Consider the following 19,992-nt stretch of genomic DNA (forward strand, 5'->3'; position numbering starts at 1 on the left):
TAGATGAAGAACAGGTAGTAATCAAGGCTAAACATTGAGTTAGTCATTCGAAAAATTGAATAGGTCGATTAATTACTCTATCTCAATGTTCGTATCATCTTTGTCCTAAACGATCAATATTCATAGCATCCAACGTGTTCTTACTGTCAATAAACATGTGTCGTTTTACTAAACCGTTCAACGACTGAACAAATAGAGTCATAACCTTTCTTAGTACGAGGCAAACTAAAGATAAATTTCAGGAGAAGTTCTTATAATCTAGTATTGAGATAGATAAATGGAGTTTTACATGCCTGTATTTTGAAAATGACATTTCGAGATTTGATCAGCTAATACACGATAGTAGTACATTTAGGTAACGATGAGGTTGGGCGTGTGGGAATGTTATAGTAAAGCTCAGAGTGCGTGTAGATTTGACAGATTGTTAAAAAAATTGACGATATTTAAATAAATAGCAGCAGAGCCAAACATTGCATTGTTACTCTGAGTTTTTACTTGTTTATTTACTTAATTCATTTTCATTTTTATTGTATCGCTAAACCCGACTTCTTTTAATGCATCAAAAGTACGAGATTTCACGTGGAATCAACTCGTCAATACAATTTGTTACTACTCGAGTTGTGAGATCCCACACTGATTGAAGAGAGGAACGAAACGTTATTTACAAGTATGTAGAAGCCTCTCCCTCGTAGATGTGTTTTAAAACCCTTATAGAAAAAGCTGAAAACGAAAAACCTAAAGGGGACAATATTTGCTAGCGGTGAGCTTTGGACCATTACAAATGGTATAAAAGACAGACGTCGGGCGGTATGCCAGCGAGGATGCTAAGCCCCGAAGGGGGTGGACACCAGATAGTGTGGCAACAAGACGCTAGCCCCAAAGAGAGTGAATTGTGAGATAGAGAGGGAAAGGAGTGGCAACAATTTTTTATTTTTTATTTAAAAATAATAATAATAATATTAATTATTATTATTATTTTATTTAGCAAAGAAAAATCCATGGCGTTGGTTGGGAAGCCTTGCATTAAAATATTTGAAATTTTGGTAGCCTTTGACTACCATAGGGCCGATCATTTCATATGATTTTGCCACAATCAAGATTTAATTCCCAAGAGGATAAAACGTGAAATTCCGTTCGCCAACAACAGCTCCGGAAATTCGGCACAATTTATAGATTTCAGATGGTTAAATGCGTTCTCTGACGGCTGCAATAACTCACGTTCAAGTTGGGAAATCTTCTCATCCATTCATCTCTACTGCCCATCTCTTGTTTCCGACTTAAATTCTTCTCTCTAATCTTGTTTGGAGAAGATAATGAGCAGTTTCAAGGATTTTTGTTCGAAAAAGACCGTAATCGGTCTTGGATTGGGACAATTTTTGTCTCTTCTTACCACTTTCACTGGCTCTGCATCCTCTGAACTCGCGAAAAGAGGTACATTCTTCGTATTTTTCTGCGTCTTTTTCTTGGATTTTCGTGTACTATTCTGAGTTGGAAATATGAGGATTCTGTGCATTATAAATAGTTTTGGTTTGAACTTCAACTTGTCTGGGAAGAACAGGGAGTTCTACAAAGCGCAAATGGAAGATTTACTTTCCTTTCATATGATTTAAGTTTTACTTCATGTTAAGAACTCATACAAAAGTCTAGCTTAAACAATATCCTCTATGAGGTTAATTCTCACCCCCACTTACCGTTGAACGCAATCACTTTAGCTTAAGCCTTTTGATTTAGTGGTAATTGAATAGTTTACTTTTTTGGAGCTAAATAAGAACCCGTGGCTTGTGATATCCCACCTCGATCGGGGAGGAGAACGAAATACCGTATATAAGGGTGTGGAAACCTTGAGGGGAAGCCCGAAAGGAAAAGCCGAAAGAGAAAAATATCTGTTAGCGGTGGGTTTGGGCCATTACAAATGGTAGAAGAGCCACTGAACGAGTATCAGCGAAGATGATGGGCCCTGAAGGAGGGTGAATTGTGATATCCCACGTCGGTTGGGGAGGAGAACGAAACACCCTTTATATAGGTGTGGAAACCTCTCCCTAGTAGACGCATTTTAAAAACATCAAGGAGAAGTTCGAAAGGAAAAACCCAAAAAGGACAATATCTGCTAGCGGTGGACTTGGACCATTACATCGGGACATTCTTAAATATGCAATAATTTATTAGTTATTAACACTTCATACTCTTTTGGGCAGGAATTAATGCACCGACTTCACAGTCCTTTATAAACTATGTCCTCTTGGCCATTGTCTATGGAAGTATAGTGCTCTACCGTAAGAAAGCACTCAAGGTGATTGTGATTCTTTTTGCTTTGATACATTTTGGACTGATTGAATGGCTACCCGTTGAAATTTGATAGTTGATGGAGAAAGAAGCTAAACAATTGAATGTTCCTCATATTGTTGATGAAGTTTTCCAGACTATATTTTCTTGCTGCTTTTGTTGTTTTTGAATTCTTTTGCATGGCAATAGCCAAGTTCAAAATATTTAGACAGAGCACATGTTGGGCACCAAACATAGTAATCGTAATGCTGTTATGAAAATCTTTTAAAGTTCACCTCGTGCATAAAAGTTTAACTTAGATATAGCTACCTTCGTTAGATAGATGGCTAAAGGTGGCCGTTGCATCCTATAATAATTTGGCTGTTGAATTAGAGATGTGAATTGTTGATGGCTTGATTATACCAGCTGCTATTTGTGAGATCCCACATCGATTGGAGAAGAGAACGAAGCATTCTTTATAAGGGCGTGGAAATTTCTCCTTAGTTGACACGTTTTAAAACCGTTATGCTGATGGCAATATGTAACGTGCCAAAGCGAATAATATCTATTAGCGGTGGACTTGGGCTATTACAAATGGTATCAGAGCCAAACACCGGGTGGTGTGCCAACGAGGACGCTGGGCTCACAAGGGGGGTGGATTGTGAGATCCCACATCGGTTGGAGAGGAGAATGAAGCATTCCTTATAAAGGTGTGGAAACTTCTTCCTAGTAGACGTGTTTTAAAACCGTGAGGCTAACGGCAATACGTAACGAGCCAAATCGGATAATATCTGATAGCAGTGGGCGTAGGCCATTACACTATTTCTTTGTACAACGCTGAATTATAAGGTGACATGGGAGCCCCTGATCTATTAGACATTCTCCACATGAAGATGTCAGAACAACTCGTGTTTAGTTATGCGGTTGATATTCTTTTCTTTTGCTAATTCATATCTCTGATGCGTGAATTTCTTACTTATCTTCTTTTTAAATCTTACAGGCCAAATGGTACTTCTACGTACCACTAGGATTGGTAGATGTAGAAGCCAACTACCTTGGTACGGAGATTTTTCTTGTCTTGACGATATTCTTTGATAAAACGAAACGTTATAGGACATACCAATATTAAGAACGTTCTTTCGCGCTGTGTGTTCTTCTTGTAAAAGAGGATTTTCATGAACCTTCTCTAATCATCATTGCCCATGAGTCATGAGCTATAGAAGTCTATATATATATTAGTCTTTACTTCTTATATCGTAATATTTTGCCTAAATGTTTAATAATTTGATACTGGCGTTGTGCTGATGTGAGGTGCAGTTGTGAAGGCCTATCAGTACACATCTCTCACAAGTGTCATGCTGCTGGATTGTTGGACAATCCCTTGTGTTATGCTGCTAACCTGGCTTTTCCTGAAAACAAAATACAGATTCAGGAAGATAGCTGGTGTTGTTGTTTGTGTTGCTGGTCTTGTCATGGTCATTTTTTCTGATGTTCACGCTGGTGACCGAGCTGGTAACGACACGAACACCATTAAGTCCTCTCTCCCTCTCTCTCACCCCTTATCCTGTAAGAGCCCAAGCCTACCGCCACCAAATATTGTCCTCTTTGGGTTTTTCCTTTCGAAATTCCTCTTAAGGTTTTAAAACGCGTCTACTAGGGAGAAGTTTTCACACCCTTATAAAGAATGCTTCGTTCCCCTCTCCAACCAATGCGGGATCTCACAATCCACCTCTCTTGGGGGACCAACGTCCTCGCTGACACACCATTCAGTGCCTGACTCTAATATCATTTGTAATAGCTCAAGCCCACTGCTAGCAAATGTTGTCCTCTTTGGGCTTTCCCTTGAGGTTTTAAAACGCGCCTACTAGGGAGAGGTTCCCACATCCTTATAAGGAACGCTTCGTTCCCCTCTCCAACTAATGTGGCGTCTCACAATCCACCTCTCTTGGGGGACTAGTGTCCTCGTTGACACACCGTTTAGTGCCTGGCTATGATACCATTTGTAACAGCTCAAGCTCACCGCTAGCAGATATTGTCCTCTTTGGGCTTTCCCTTCCGGGCTTACCCTCAAGGATTTAAAACGCGTCTACAAGGGAGAGGTTTCCACACCCTTATAAATAACGCTTCATTCCCCTCTCCAACCAACCCCCAATTTGATTTTTATGACATTCTATTACATCCGTAAGCATTTTCGTGATGAACCTTGCAAAATGATGTTTCCTTGTACTTACATGCACCAATATGACCTGCAGGAGGAACCAGCCCACTTAAAGGGGATGCTCTTGTTATAGCTGCTGCTACCCTTTATGCAGTTACTAATGTCAGCGTGGTAAGGCCACATGTGCGCAGTAGCAGTTACTTTTTCCGTTACAGATAGACTCAAGCCATTTGATGATTGGTTTGTGATATACAATTATTAAACACTTGATAAATGTTTAACTTTCTACTGAAGGAATTTCTGGTGAAGAATGCTGATAGAGTTGAGCTAATGGCGATGTTGGGCACCTTCGGTGCCATCGTCAGTGCAATTCAAATGTATCCTTAATTTTATATACGTCTCAATGTTCTATGGTATTTTTTCTATGCATATACATAAATTTTGTATACGTCTCGATGTGATATTGTTTTGGTTTTTTGGTCTAAGAAATGTCTCGAAATCGAGCGGGCACTAAGGTGACTGTGTGCCTGTGACATCTTTTAAAAGTTTATGTATCATGTTTCCCTTGATGATTTCCTTAGAAGCATAATTGAGCGCAATGAATTAAAATCCATTCGATGGACAGCCGGAGCAGTAAGGCCTCTTCTCTTTCTCTCTTTAACTCGCACTGTCACATAGCATACCTTCCCTCCTTAGAAAAGTAGTACTTCATAAAGAGAATACCTTTCGGTTTGATAAAGATAAGATGTTTTCATTTGCAACATCAAGCCGAAATGAAAATCCTACGCCAAATGCAAAAATGGGGGGCAGCTAGGAATCCATCGACCTGACATGCTTCTGTTGTTGGTTTCGTCTGTCACTGGATCTTTTATGAAGCCAAGTCGTTTAATCCATATGACTTACTTTTACTTGCCAAAACTTTAGAGATGGGCTGCATAGATGGAGTTTTTAGTGTTAATTTGTGAGATCCCACATTGATTGGAGAGAGTAACGAATACCAGCAAGGACGCTGGACCTTGAAGGTGGGTGGATTGTGAGATCTCACATCGGTTGGGGAGAGAACGAATCAAAAGGGTGTGGAAACCTCTCCCTAGCAGACGCATTTTAAAAACCTTGAGGGGAAGTCCATAAAGGAAAGCCCAAAGAGGACAATATCTACCAGTCGTGGGCTTGGGCGGTTACAAATGGCATCAGAGCCAGACACCTGAGGATGTGCCAGCGAAGAGGTTGAGTCCTGAAGGGGGATGGACACGAGGCGATGTGCCAACAAGGACGTTAGGCCTCGAGAGAGAGAGGGGGGGGGGGCATGGATTGTGGATCCCACGTCGGTTGGAGAGGAGAACAAAGCATTCTTTATAATGGTATGAAAACCTCTCCTAGCAGACGCTTTTTGAAGACCCTAAGGGGAAGAGCGAAAGGAAAAACTCAAAGAGGACAATATCGGCTAGCGGCGGGCTTGAACTAAACTCAATCTCTCCTATAATTTGATACTCGATTGTTATTGTTTTCTATCTTATTTCATTCAGGCAATTCCTTTTGCTGGGTTTTCTGTGGCTATGTTCATGTTTTACTCGCTTGTCCCTGTACTGCTTCAGGTATGGATTGGAATATTTCTTATCAATATTATGCAAGTTGATGGCTGAATGGTTCATCTCCCAAATAGTCTGCTAGTATTTTAGATCTCTAGCACCTCTTACATTAGAGTTTGGTTCTAAAAGTATGCATTTTCGCAGGTTAGCGGATCCACAATGTTGAACCTCTCTTTACTGACCTCGGACATGTGGTCGATCGTAATTCGTGTCATCGCATATAACGAGATGGTTCGTGGTCATTCGTCACCATCACGTCGTTCTTTTCTTTTCTTTCATGAGTCATATCGGACGTTTTGTTTGTCTAAATCTAGTCATTTTTTGCAGGTTGATTGGATTTACTACTTGGCCTTTGCTGTTGTTGTCATTGGACTTATTATTTATTCAGTGTATGTAATCTCTCTTGATCTACTTTTTATATACTGCTCTTAGAATGTGCTCGTAAAATACATATATATACTGCTCGAAAAGTTTCGGTTCGAACGACCTCAGGGTTGCGTTGCATTATCATTCCTTCAAGTCGTGGAGCGTTTATAGATGATTACCTAAATGATGGTTACTGATAAAGTTTTGAGAATCTGCCATTTTTATAGCCAACTTTAGCCATAGAAGTTTTTTTCCCCGTCTAATGGCTACACAAAACCATTGTTATTACATTTTGCACTTATCTAATAGTGCTAGACAAACTCTGAACTCTTATCTCTAAATGCAGGGGTGAAAAAGAAGAAGATCAACGTCGAGCTGACATCACCGACGAAGAATCCGAGCACGACAAACATGCATACAAGAAATGTCCTTCGAGAAACTAGGAACAAGGAACTTCAACCATTAGGTCGGATAGAAAAAATTAGGAAAGAGGTGTCTAATCTAATCTCGATTTAGAGTTCACTTACTCTTTCGTGGGGTTCTTTATGGGCTTATTTTTTTCGACACGGATAACATTTTGGTCGAAAATATATGTTTTTACTGTTTATATATATGTTTATATATAGGTAGGTTGACAAATATGTATTTGTTAATTATGCTTTTATTTGTCTTATATAATAGAATTTTTAGACCTGTAACCGTTTATTTAAATAATATTTTAAAATCAAGAAAAGAAGGTTGGATTGGTCGATATCAAACAACCCTTTTAAAATCAAGAAAAGAATGTTGGATTGGTCGATATCAAACAACCCGTTTGATTATTAACTTACGAATATCAAATTATATGAGCCAATAAGTTAACAAAAAAAAAAAACATGTTTTTATTGGAATTTTATTATAAAAAGGTTCAATTACAAGAATTGATTTTCAAAGGACGAAAAGTAAAGCGAGGGTTAGATATTTTAATTCCCTCTCTCAAATTCCCGCCTGCTAAAGGCGCGGATAGCGATCCGCGTGCTCAACTCAAAACATGATCTCAACCGTAAAACACAAACTCCAATCGACGGGTCACATTTACCCTCCATCATCCGAGCAATCACCTATAAATACTCTCGTGTCTCTTCCGCTTCTCACATCGAAATATTCATTTTCGTCTTTCGCTCTCAAAAATTTCATCCGAAGCCTTTTCCCGCTGCCGCGTCAATGGCTCGTACTAAGCAAACTGCTCGTAAATCCACCGGCGGTAAGGCTCCGAGGAAGCAGCTAGCGACGAAAGCCGCTCGGAAATCAGCTCCTGCAACGGGAGGAGTGAAGAAGCCGCATAGATTTAGGCCGGGAACGGTGGCGCTGAGGGAAATTAGAAAGTACCAGAAGAGCACCGAGCTTCTAATCCGTAAGCTTCCGTTCCAGCGGCTCGTTAGAGAGATCGCTCAGGACTTCAAGACTGATCTCCGGTTCCAAAGCAGCGCCGTAGCGGCATTGCAGGAGGCGGCAGAAGCCTATCTCGTCGGATTGTTCGAGGATACTAACCTCTGTGCAATTCATGCTAAGAGAGTTACGATTATGCCTAAGGATATTCAATTGGCGAGGAGAATTAGAGGCGAGAGAGCTTAGAAAGCCTAGAGGTGTGATTCGCGTTCAGAATGAAGGTTAGCGGTGTTGATTTGCCATTGAGGTAGTGTTAGAGAGCTTTAAAGCTGAATCGGTGTTTAGATTAGGGTTTTCTCCATTTGGATTACGATGTTCGTGGAACAGAACTGAAAATTCTACTTGGGGAAGAACGATGTATTATTTAAATGAAATAGTATCTGTATTAACTTTGCAATTCTGTCGTTACATTGCAATTCTGTCGATCATGTTGGATGATAAAAGTTTTACAGAAGTGATTATGGATTTATAGTTGAGAGCCATACACATGTCTGGGCTATAAGAGTTTATACTCGAAGTGTACCATTGAGAGTTTATATTCAAGTGTACAATTGAGAGATTATACTCACTTTGAATAATCAAAGTAGACAATTGAGAGCTTACACTCAAAGTGAATAATTAAAATGGACAATTGAAAGTTTATAAAGTGGATATTATCATATCATTGTGTATGAACATGAATTATATTCAATAATTGAGAGCTTATAATTAAAGTGGATAATTTCATGAGAGTTTATACTTAAAGTGTACAATATTATATTTGAATTTATTTAACTGACTTGAATTTTCAAAGAGTTTATATTTAAAGAGAACAATATCATATTATTATCGTATTTATTTAACTGATCTGGATTCTTAAAGAGTTTATACTTAAAAGTGAATAATATTATACTATTATGTAAAAGGTACATAGAGTTTATATTTAAAGTGAATTGATATTAAAGTGAATAATATAATATCATACTATTATGTAGAATCGTGTTTATTTAATTAACTTTGATTCTCAAACCTCAATTACGTACTTTGACTTCGGTTAATTCTCAAACCTCAATTACATACTTTGACTTCTTTAAATTAGATAGATTTTCTAAGAATGGTGCAAAAACAAACATATTTTCAAAAAAAAAAAAAAAAAAAAAAAAAAAAAAAAAANGAATCAAATAATTATTGGGTAGGAAAAACTAAGAAAATCTATTTTCCTTGAACCTGAAAATCAACGGTACATACCTTTCTGAACATCTGGTGACATCAAAGATGGTCTTTTTTTTTCCCTGTTGATTAGCAAAGATGTGACACACAACACGGCACCAGTCATGATGTGGAAGACAGTACGAACTCACATTGAAAAAGAGATGATATGATCTATCAGAGAAATGTATGGTTCATAATATGTGTATTGTACATATATATATATATATATATATATTATATGTTGCTAATAAAAATCGAGGTATATCCTCTCATTTATCGATGTTCAGTTTGTATACAAATTGTGATAAGAATACGATCAGCAAGCAACTCACCTGTAGAACTCTCGGGGTATGTCGCTAGAAATGTTAAAGCATGCAAAGAATATCAAACAAATGAACATCGCATCCAGCAGATTTCATAGAAATGAATGAAATGGCAGCATTTTTGCTCTTCACCAAATGTCCAATGTGAAGAAGAACTTCCAATGGCAACACATCAAGTTGGCCATCCCAATCTGGTACACTCTCATGTAAAACTGGTGCTACACTTGTGAATCTTCAACTTGGTTTATTATTGGTAGCCACCACCATATGATTGTTGGGGGGCGTACCCACTCATCATTGGATTATAACTACCCGAAGCATTCGATCCCAGCTGATATCCACCTGGTGATCGGAATTGCATTCCTTGTCCCATACCCATATTCATTCCCATGCCAGGGTTCATTCCCATACCCGGGTTCATTCCCATCCCAGGGTTCATACCCGGGTTCATTCCCATTCCCATCCCAGGGTTCATGCCCTGGTTCATTCCCATCCCAGGGTTCATGCCCATGCCCATTCCCGGATTCATACCAGCATTGTTCATACCCATACTCATACCCATTCCCATTCCCATGGGTTGATTGATTCCTCCGTAAGGCCCTCCCATGCCAACATTGTTCATACCCATACCTGAACCCATCATTGGGTTAGATGGAGCTCTGAGGGCACCCGCACCGGCACGACCCATTCCAGAACCAGATCCCATAGCTTTACCCATGGTGATAGTAGAAGTTACTGCAGTTGTAGTAGGTTTTTCCATCCTCTTCTCTTTCCGATTTATGGAATCAAAATCCACTCCAATGTCTGCCAATGGATTTGTTTTAGCTGCACATAGAGCAACATATTTAGTTAACTATCAGAGACAACAGATATGATGCATACATACACAAGTAAGAATCTGAGGGAGCACGAACTCACGGCCAGATATGTTCAAATCAACTAGCCCTCTGTTAAGAGTGTCAGTCCAGACTGTTGACTTCGTCTCAAATTTGCCCTTAGACGGTTGAGATGCTATTGAAAGTGAATCTGTTAAGGTTGGAAAACCTTGTTGTAACGGAACTTGAGGGGGTGCAGCTTGCGGAAGAATGCTGCCCAGAAAATCATCACTCCTTGGCTGTGCAGCATGTCCATTTTGTACCTGATAAGCTCCATGTGAAGCTAATGGCTGGGATGTAACGCCATGATGCTGCATGTTTCCACTGCCAAGTGGAGCAGCTGGCCCACTTGGATTTTGCTGAGCAATTTGTGTCGTAACAGAAGCAGCAGATCCTACATTCTCTATAAAATAGCCTCCACCACCATTAGCCTGCGGATTTGAACTGCTTGTTGAAGCCATCTGTGGATAGAAAGGAGCTGTAGATCCTCCCTGGGGGGCCCCATAGCCAAGCTGTCCAGTGGGTGCTGTAGATCCCCCCTGTGGACCCCCATAGCCATGCTGTCCAGTAGGTTCCGTAGATCCCCCCTGTGGACCCCCATAGCCATGCTGTCCAGTGGGTGCTGTAGATCCTCCCTGTGGGGCCATCCCATAGCCAAACTGTCCAGTAGGTGCTGCAGATCCTCCCTGTGGGGGCCCATAGCTTAACTGACCAGCAGGTGCTGTAGATCCTCCCTGTGGGGCACCATATCCAAGCTGTCCAGTAGGTGCACTTTGAGGCGGGAAAGCCATATTTGAGTACAAAGGTGCCGTAGTTCCTGGTTGGGGTTGCAAATTAAGGACGGAGCAATCATTTGGTTTTGAAGGCTGATTGCTTAAAGCTGTAAAATTTTGATGAGGTTGAGCAGGATCTGAGAAGGGAGTAGGCAACGCAGGCTGGTCGCTGGGGAATGAATAAGTTGCCAGGGATGCTGTGTTAGATGGAGGTCCAGATGGAGGTCCAGAAGGAGGTAGAATATCTGCCAGTATATCAATCTCGGGTTCTGGAATAGTGGATGGCCCTGGAAGAAACTGTGGGTCTGATGGTGCTTGCAAACTGGATAAGCCAGATGCACCAGTTGAAGCAGAAAATCCATTACTAAATTCAGAAGTAGAGACTTGGTTTGTTTCCGGTGTAGCTCCTTGGGATTGTCCAAGGCCTTGGTGCAGAGAAGACTGGAAAGGATCTGTCATAGTAGAAGGATGAGATTGTCCAAGGTTTTGGTGTAGGGAAGACTGGAGAGGATCTGTCATGGAAGAAGGTTGGGGTTGACCAAGGCTTTGATGCAGGGAAGACTGGAGAGAATCTGTCATAGCAGAAGAATGGAATTGAGGGGCACCATCATCAGAAAGCATAGCTTTAAAAGGAGTGTCGCCAAAAGGATCTTCAAAACTCTGCAAGTACATAATTCGAAGGTGCTCAATACGGATTCAGTTCAACTAAAGTTTCTATCTTTTATGTGTTTGATTAGAAAAATATATGAAAAATGTCCGTTTAGTTGTGACAGATAATGGAAAACCAAAGGGAACGATGTATATATGTAATTTTATCAGAGTGGGCACTTCTACACTGTGAATGAAAAACTTAAAATGCACCATCATATACCTGATTACTGACACTAGCTACTGACATAGTAGCGTGCAAGGTTCCTGCTCCAGAGTTCATGTGGGAATCAGGCTCGAAGGCTCCAGTCACGTTTGCAGACTCCACTGGCATAATGGCCAATGGGTTTGAAGGAAAATCCGTCAGTGAGCCAAGTAAGTCCATCTCAGTATTGTTTGGTGGAACAGTTGGAGCAGCTGAAAAAAGGGGGGAAGTACCTGGGGTTTAGTGCCAAGAACCAACAAAGTAAGATAGCTTATAGTTTGGTTTGAGTCAAAAGAGTGGATTATCCTTAACAGACCCATGTTGGATTATCTTTGATAGGATGGTACGCAAAAAGACTTGTACATCAACTTTTTCTACCATGCCAAACACTTGTATGTCGATATGTAAGTAACCTTTAAACTATATCAGACTGGGATCCAAAACCTCTCTACAGAATTATGCATTTAATTGATACTCAAAAAATTGCATAGAAACAGGATACAGAGGAGATGTTTATTGCATAACACAATTCATGTGTAACTACTATACTACGTTAAAATGGTGACCGTGGGAAGTAGGCTACCTATAACGATAGAATGAAATGCATTATAGATTTATTTCATTAGATCACGTTTCACTACTTTCCCTACATCATCCAAATTGACATATGTCCATACATACACTTCATTGTATACAGCATCCAAGAACCTTCATCATTTAAAATATGCCCTCTGAATCAATATTTTATGAAAAACATGATGTCGCTGTGACAGAGGCAATTGAGTGAACCATACTACCTATCCACGATATGTACAATTCAAGTCATATTCGTGAAGTAGATAACAATATTGTCATCACCAATTCCAGCAACCTTATGAAAACCAAAATACACAATACTGAAGAGGGGAGGGGGAGATTCTTCCCTATCAAAATGAAATCTAAATTTCCCAGTTTTAACTTTAAGCCCTTAGTACTATTAATATTCCTCAGTAAATGTCGCTATCACAATCAAACTCTTAAAGGATGATAACACATGCTGGGTAGAGCTAGATTTAAATGGGGTCAACCTGAGGTTAATAGCATTAAAAACTAACAGAGGTTTTGTGCACCTGTGACTGAACTGCGAGGATCAAATGCATCAAAGGACCCAATTAACTGGTTTCCAGATGTTGGAGTACCAGGAACGGGACTTGACTGGCTAGGTGCACTGGTAACAAGCGCAGATGAAGTAGCAGGAGCAGAGTTTGAGATTTCTTGGTCCCTTTCCAATAAAAGATGTCCAGTTGACTAAACAGTTATTAAAACTGCTAAAACTAGAAATAGAATTGAGCAGAAGAAAACTAATACCTATCATTATGAGCTGGTGGGCTTTGAGACTCGCTCACTGCCTCTTCATAACTAGGAGGTGCACCAGTGTCTTGCTCTGAAAATTTATGATCATGCCGCCTGCCAAAAGAGATTCAACTCATAATTCAATTCATAGAACTCAATTGAACACACTATTCCATGAAAGTTTTTAAGAATTACCTCACGTCTGGAGACCTGTCATCACCTCTTCCACTACCATCACTGCAAGAAAAAGAAATACAGGCTAAGTACAACCCATGCCAAAATTGTACACCAGAGTGATCTGGGAAGGATTGGTTCTAAAAATATCAAAATTTTCCTTTGCACAGTAGCTCTCAACAGCATTAGTATCTTAGACAAGGTTCAGAAGAGGCACTCCTACATTCAGCATTATTGTTTAGTTGGTGTCAAGGACAAAGCCAGAGTGATTTGGTCTAGTGCCGTTGGAGCTATTTTGTGGCCCATTTGGAAGGAAAGAAATGTAAGAAGATTCTGACAAGTCAAAGTCTCTTGATCACATTTCTGACATTGTCTGGTTCAATCCATCTAATTGGCGTGCTCGTCACTTTTTTTTCCTTAATTACCTTGTTTCTCTTACCAACCTCGATTAGAGTTTTTTTTGTTTCACCCCTTATTTTTTGGAGAAGGAACTCCTGTCTCTTTATCCTTTAGGTTGTGTTATTTAGCTGTTGACCTTCTTTTTTCTTTTACCTTTTTGATGTTTCTTATCTCAAAAAAAGGGGTTCCTTTACATAATAGTGAAAGAATAATTCGATAACACATGATACATACCGTGCATTGTCATCATGATCATTATCTTGATCCTTTCTTGAACCATATCGGTGATCATCAACACTTCTTCGTCCCCAACTATCACCATCCCTGGGACTATCTTTTCCATAGCGTTCTTCACCATCTCTCCTATATTGATCTCTATCACGTATATTTGAGTCAGAATTCCTCCCACGGTCATCAGCTCTATAGTCATATTCTCTTTCCCTTCCATAACCATTGCTATTCCTATCTTCGTCCCTGCTTCTATAGCGTCCCTCATTATAATCATCATCATAACGGTCTCCATACCCCCCAGCATTGGAGTTTGGCCTATATGCTCCACCAGCTAATGATGCACTTCGAAACCTATCCAGTCATACAAATGCATTTATTGTTGAGCACAACCACGTTAAACTAATTACAAGGAGCTATCCTAATTTTAAAAATGTATGAGGAAAGGGGGAAGGAAGAAGAAGAAGACAACCGAAGAAAGAAAGAAAGAAGAACAAATGACAGATTTTTTTTCATGCCAAAAATTTTATTTAATTTCCAAGTTCACCAGGCTAAAATACAGGCTCATGCTGTTCTTACAATATTTGACAGAGAGAAGTTTGCTTGAGAAGCTAACAGACAACACAATAAAGATGCAGATTCTAAAGGAAAAAATATTAAACAAAGTTGAAGACCAAGAAAGGAGAAGAAAACATTGAACATGATTCACAAACATATTATCATACAAGATTGATCGCCAAACTTTAAGTAAATAACCTGCAGGCATTAAAATCACAGATACTTCTGCCATATAGACAAAATTGGAGAAATTGAATAGAGAAAGAAGCAGAAAAGAGATGGAGCGTTATATATATATATACAGATATAGACTACACTCACTTGTCCCTGTTAGTATTAGCCTTCTGCCTAATCTCACTGATTCTTTCAGAATCGTTCACTAGCAGCACAAGACTCTGCGACTTCTTTCGTACATTTGATCCTTGATCCCTTCCACTAGAATCAATATATTGAAAGCTGGACAAGCCCTATAGTGGGAAAAAAATAATGATTAAGAAATTAGAATAACATCCAAGAAAATGGAGAAAACTAAATAAAACATGTAGTTGTTACAAAGAACTAAGAAACTGTATTACTGATAATTGGTATGCATGATCCTTGATTTCGTCTATTACTCGTTCGGATCCATGAGCCACCAGATACTCCAAGACAGTTAAACCCTGAAGCACAACATATTTTCTTTTAAAAGAACTGTACCCTCAAAGAACGCAAGAAACAGAAAATCAAGATTTCTTTTTCCCTGAATAATATAATCAAGCTTTAAGGACTTTCAAAAATCATGACAAAAACTGATGGAAGATAACATTTTTTTTCCCCTGTGAAGACAATGAACTGTTGGGGGGGAGAAAGATTATGTTCGCACACATGTGCGCCAATATCAAATGACAGAAATCAAACCTTGTATACATGCCGCCAATTTTTGCCAGAGTCATTAACACGCTTCCAAATTACTGCCATGATCATCTGACACTCATGACTGCATTAAGATTTAGAATGAGCTCTCTTCTAATTCAGGGTGGGTAGTAGAAATCATTCATGAAAACCAGGTAACACTTTCAATCAAAAAGAAGAAAAAATGTGATGCTTACTAATTTTTGCTTGCTTGAGCAATCTCTGCAAGAAGTGTTCCATGGGGGCCCCAAGGCTCATTGCTAGTAGCATCAAGAACCTGCCAGGCAGGAAATGATCTTATTGTCAGAGTTAGAAGTCTTAAATGACCAGGTATCACATTTCAAACGATTTTCACCTACAAGGAGAATCTATCAGAGAAGAGCCAAAGAAAATCATTAAGGGAGAAAACAAAAAATACCTTCTGCTCCAATCGAGGAACTTTAAGCACTGTCTTATTAACCTCTCTCTTGCTGCAAGAAAATGAAATACAAAGCCATTTAAGTGAATATCATGCAAAAAGGTAATCAAGCATACAAAGAGAGGGAAAATGCCAACATTGAAGCACGACCCTGAAATTAATTTTTTAAGAAAAGAATAACAGGAAAGTTTTGTTAAGATAATATTTAAGGTTTTTTGAAGCATGGAACACATTGATTCTATACAATAGGCATAGAGCATCGAATCTATAATTTGCAGAGAACATTTAATATAGAATTCTTGATTTAAAACTAAAAGCATGTTTGATTTAAAATATCTAATTCACAAGTATTATGCCTAGAAGTTTTGCAGATCCTTGAAGCTTGAGATCGTTTAAGAATGGGAAGAGAAGCTTCGGTACTTCAGTAGAATGGTTGTAGGGTCCTTTGCTGGTGTCTTTAGTTAGAGTACTACAAGACTTTTTCAAGAAGTATAAAAAAAGCATAAATTTAAAGTAAAGCTAATTGTTAAGCTTTCATCATTCAAATATTCTTTAAACTATATGTTCCGAAAACAGTTTCAGAACACCATTATTTAACATGAATTTGAACTTTTTAAGAACCTATCAGATAGAACTTTGTTTTCTTAGTTTTTAATATTTGCAAAACTAGTTTCTGTATCATAAATCATATAGACCTTCATTCTTTTTTTTTTTTCTTTGGAAATTTAAGATACACTAATTTACCATAACTTCACATTTCACAACTCTTTCCACATCACATTCTTTGTTCTTTCTTCAGCAGATTGATTAAATAAAAGTTAAAAAACTAATATAGAAATTTTGAACATAGAAAACCCAACTAAAGTACAACAACCTTTCCAAATAATTGTTGATAATTTAGAATTATAATGTATATTCTATTAACACTACAGTTAATAAATTGTCTTATATGATCTTTATAATTTACACCGTGATCAAATTAAAAGTTACTCTCTTCTATGAACTTAAAACATTTATAAATCATACCAACTAAAAATAAAGTAGAAGCTGGAAAAGCTTTATTGAACAGTATGATAAAATGAAGTCATTAAAGTTGGAAAAAGTTCATATACTGATAAATGTTTATTTTCCAGTTTAAACTGTTAAATATTTTAAAATTACTCTATTTTAAACTTAACTTTCCCTAATTAGAACTTTAAAAATAATTTAGGATGTGAAAGAAAACGTCCATTTGAAATTCAGAAACATGTCAAACAGAATTTACAACCCTTACAGCTGTGCACTTCAATCATAAACCAGAAACCAAACAGGCTCTACATCATCCAGTGCTAGAACTTTTTATTTCTAACATTCACTTGCAGTGATGAAGTCATATATGAGCATTAAAATGTGAATTATCACTCACATATCCCTGACAGTCTGACCAAAGACCTTCTTCATCGTTGATGCTTTGATGGTACTAAAATTCAAATGAAGCTCACCTCAAATATTCTGGGCTGTTTCAGAGAAAAACAAGTAAGAGTGTTTAAAAGCTTGGAATATAGATTAGAAATCTAAGTAATGAACATGAAAGTACACGTAGAACGACTACAATTCCAAATTATGGTTATTTGACATCAAACACACCATGGAAGGAAACTTAATTTTCATCTACATTGCTAGCCACGTAAGTATACAACGAAATGTACGTTACAAACTTTGATAGATATGCATACACGCATCAGCAGTCGAATGGACGAGAAATACCGAACCACAAATCATGATCCACATCTGGCATTGTGAAAAGTATAAACAAATTCAAGTCGGTGGAAGAGAATTGGAAATTTCCAACCAAAAGCACCGACAAAACCAAACCAAACCAAAATTCACCTAAATGAACAAGAATCGAGGATCCAGATCATTAACATCAATGGCAACTTCGATCATCAATCATCAAAAGCAACAAAAGGCCAATTCAAAGAAAGAAAAAAAAGAAAAAAGAAAAAAAAAAAAACAGTATTCCGAATTCAATTCAAAACTTCATTCCAACTAACATTCGCGATCAATAAGCTGAATCAATAGCAAAGCTGTGGATGATGTAAATGAAAAATAAAAATAAAGCGCAAGATCTGAAAGGAAAGCAGTAAAATGATAGAAGAGCATACCAATCGCAGAAGGAGGAAAGCGGATGGATCAGAAATGGAAGAAAATGCTTACGCCGGAGAGTGGAATGAGGATGGCGGATCTGAAGCTAGTTGGAGAGGAAAGTAGAAGAAGAGGCGAGATTTTTGAACATGGTCTTGGAAGAAGAAATGCTCTGTCGAGGAAATAGCAGCGAAGGAGAATGGACGTACCGCGAGAGAGATAAAAGAGACAACGCAACTTACACGCAGTAAATTAAGGGAATGTATTTTTATTTTATTTTTATTTTATTTTTTTATTTTGTCTCATTTTACTCATCATTGTTTATATCTATCAACCATAATCTAATGGAACTTCTATTATTAAATATCCTTAAATTCCTAAGCTCATTATTTTCAATATTTTAAAATTAATTTTTTCATAATAAAATTTAAGAATCAAAAGAAAATAAAATATATTTTTAGGCGTCTTAATTATAATTTTCATTTAATTCATAATTTTTTAATATTACATTTTTTTACATATTTTAAGACTTTACATACTTATTCTCGGTTTAAATCATTTATATTAATTAGTTTAATTAATTTTCACTAAACACTTATTTTCGGTAATAATAAAATTATTTAATTAATGAAAATTAAAAGACTAAAGAGGTTAAAAATATAATATTTTGAAATTTATGAAGTAAATTGAAATTAAATTAAAAGTAAGGGTAAAAATGTAATTATACTAAGAAAGGTATAATTACATCGGTTTAGACATTTATATTATTAATTAGTTTAATTCATTTTCACTAAATACTTATTTTCGCTAATAATAAAATTATTTAATTAATGAAAAGCAAAAGACTAAAGAGATTAAAAATATAATATTTTGAGTAAATTGAAATTGAAATTAAATTAAAAGTAAGGGGTAAAAATGTAATTATACTAAGAAATGTATAATTATTTTTAATTAGAAAATATTGGGGAAATATGTGAAGAATGGTCGCATCAGAACATTGGCCGACACGTTGAAGATTGAAGTTTGAATTTTAAATATTTTTTAAAAAGAAAAGTATTTAATAAATTAAAAAAGAGGAAGAATATTGGTTTAAAAGAAAGTCATGATATTGTGACAATAACCAATCAATGACACTTGGCCCCAGCTGTATTGTTTGCGACAGCCACAACTCATGTATTTATTTATTTATTTATTTATTTTCGGGGAATAACTCCACCGGCCGACCTATAACGGCGACGAGCACGTGATGTGCGACGCTTAGCTAACTCTGACTACAAATTGACGTCTGGTTAATAAGACCTTCATGGCCTTGTTTGTGACTCTAACCAATAATCGACACTACGTTTACGACATTCAGATGACTCATAATGACATGATATCTTTGATGGTGACTTGCAGGACGTGCAACGTACACACAAGCACTTTGACCAAAAACATCGATTAGATTTACATAATCGACTTATAAATTCAGATATCAACATTTGATTTTGACTCAGGTCCCAAAACGACCGTAAGTTTTTAAACTAGCAGCCTCAATAGTTTAAAATTATGTATTATTTGGACGGTTTCCTTTTAATCGTTGTGTGGCAAGTGGCTCGAACATCATAATAAAATAATAATAATAATAATAATAAATAAATAATCACATAAATTTCTAAAATTTTTAATTTGCAACTTTTTATTTAATAGATTCTTAAAAAAAATGGATCTATTAAATATAAATATTATTTTATGTATAATAAAATTTTAACATTTTAATTGTATATTTAGTGTATTTATTAAAACATTTTAAAGTTTAAATTTATAATTTTGAAATTTACCTTGTTTAGCATTTTGTTAATAACCCTTTTGTTGCACAACATATTTTTTAAAATTATGAAAAAAGTGAGGAAAATTAGTTTTTAAAAAAATTCAGTGAATAATAAAATAAAGAAATTATACAGAAGTTTTATTTTATTTTATCCAAAAAAAAAAATAATTAAACTAAACTTAAACTTTCAAAAATTATTAATTCCCTCACTANGGGGAATTTACAAATGAAGAATCTCAA

General features: G+C 37.1%; 3 protein-coding genes across 7 annotated transcripts; 2 read left to right on the top strand and 1 right to left on the bottom strand.

Annotated features, from left to right (window-relative positions):
• The first annotated feature begins 1,023 nt into the window (after nt 1-1,023).
• Nucleotides 1,024-7,072, top strand: LOC111778055 (solute carrier family 35 member F1-like). 3 transcript variants are annotated; one of them, XM_023657672.1, is made up of 11 exons: nt 1,024-1,431; nt 2,196-2,290; nt 3,263-3,320; nt 3,580-3,774; nt 4,515-4,591; nt 4,715-4,797; nt 5,002-5,053; nt 5,947-6,015; nt 6,154-6,240; nt 6,337-6,398; nt 6,722-7,069. In XM_023657672.1, the coding sequence occupies exons 1-11, from the start codon at nt 1,314-1,316 to the stop codon at nt 6,816-6,818; spliced, it is 993 nt and encodes a 330-aa protein (XP_023513440.1). In that variant the 5' UTR covers nt 1,024-1,313; the 3' UTR covers nt 6,819-7,069. The 3 variants fall into 3 exon arrangements, with proteins under 3 accessions (XP_023513440.1, XP_023513443.1, XP_023513441.1); XM_023657675.1 differs by lacking the exon at nt 3,580-3,774 and having other exon boundaries at nt 6,722-7,072; XM_023657673.1 differs by lacking the exons at nt 1,024-1,431; nt 2,196-2,290 and adding an exon at nt 2,993-3,185 and having other exon boundaries at nt 6,722-7,072.
• Nucleotides 7,073-7,493: 421 nt separating this feature from the next.
• On the top strand, nt 7,494-8,285 carry LOC111779199 (histone H3.2). The gene has a single exon (XM_023659295.1). It carries the CDS (start codon nt 7,579-7,581, stop codon nt 7,987-7,989), a length of 411 nt encoding a protein of 136 aa, XP_023515063.1. The 5' UTR covers nt 7,494-7,578; the 3' UTR covers nt 7,990-8,285.
• Nucleotides 8,286-9,233: 948 nt separating this feature from the next.
• LOC111778519 (clathrin interactor EPSIN 3-like) lies at nt 9,234-18,166 on the bottom strand. Of its 3 annotated transcripts, none has more exons than XM_023658405.1 (14): nt 18,015-18,166; nt 17,224-17,314; nt 15,819-15,870; nt 15,598-15,677; nt 15,407-15,485; nt 15,085-15,168; nt 14,831-14,976; nt 13,958-14,305; nt 13,346-13,387; nt 13,166-13,264; nt 12,928-13,079; nt 11,837-12,051; nt 10,236-11,625; nt 9,234-10,142 (listed from the first exon to the last, which is right to left on the bottom strand). In XM_023658405.1, the coding sequence occupies exons 2-14, from the start codon at nt 17,256-17,258 to the stop codon at nt 9,565-9,567; spliced, it is 3,300 nt and encodes a 1,099-aa protein (XP_023514173.1). In that variant the 5' UTR covers nt 17,259-17,314; nt 18,015-18,166; the 3' UTR covers nt 9,234-9,564. The 3 variants fall into 3 exon arrangements, with proteins under 3 accessions (XP_023514173.1, XP_023514174.1, XP_023514172.1); XM_023658406.1 differs by having other exon boundaries at nt 11,837-12,030; nt 17,963-18,166; XM_023658404.1 differs by having other exon boundaries at nt 17,963-18,166.
• Between the last annotated feature and the right edge of the window lie 1,826 nt (nt 18,167-19,992).

The sequence above is a fragment of the Cucurbita pepo genome, chromosome LG17 (genome assembly GCF_002806865.2).
Source record: "Cucurbita pepo subsp. pepo cultivar mu-cu-16 chromosome LG17, ASM280686v2, whole genome shotgun sequence".
In the NCBI taxonomy this organism is placed as follows: Eukaryota; Viridiplantae; Streptophyta; class Magnoliopsida; order Cucurbitales; family Cucurbitaceae; genus Cucurbita; species Cucurbita pepo.

Bases quoted from the DNA above. Each gene is read 5' to 3' on its own strand.
- LOC111779199 (XM_023659295.1), top strand. From the start codon at position 7,579: ATGGCTCGTACTAAGCAAACTGCTCGTAAATCCACCGGCGGTAAGGCT.
- LOC111778519 (XM_023658405.1), bottom strand. From the start codon at position 17,258: ATGAAGAAGGTCTTTGGTCAGACTGTCAGGGATAT. The intron at 13,265-13,345 runs GTAATTCTTAAA...CTCTTTTGGCAG, and splicing joins GACAGGTCTCCAGACGTGAG to GCGGCATGATCATAAATTTT. The intron at 11,626-11,836 runs GTATATGATGGT...ATGTACTTGCAG, and splicing joins TAGCTAGTGTCAGTAATCAG to AGTTTTGAAGATCCTTTTGG.
- LOC111778055 (XM_023657672.1), top strand. From the start codon at position 1,314: ATGAGCAGTTTCAAGGATTTTTGTTCGAAAAAGACCGTAATCGGTCTT. The intron at 3,775-4,514 runs GTAACGACACGA...TATGACCTGCAG, and splicing joins TCACGCTGGTGACCGAGCTG to GAGGAACCAGCCCACTTAAA. The intron at 6,016-6,153 runs GTATGGATTGGA...GCATTTTCGCAG, and splicing joins TTGTCCCTGTACTGCTTCAG to GTTAGCGGATCCACAATGTT.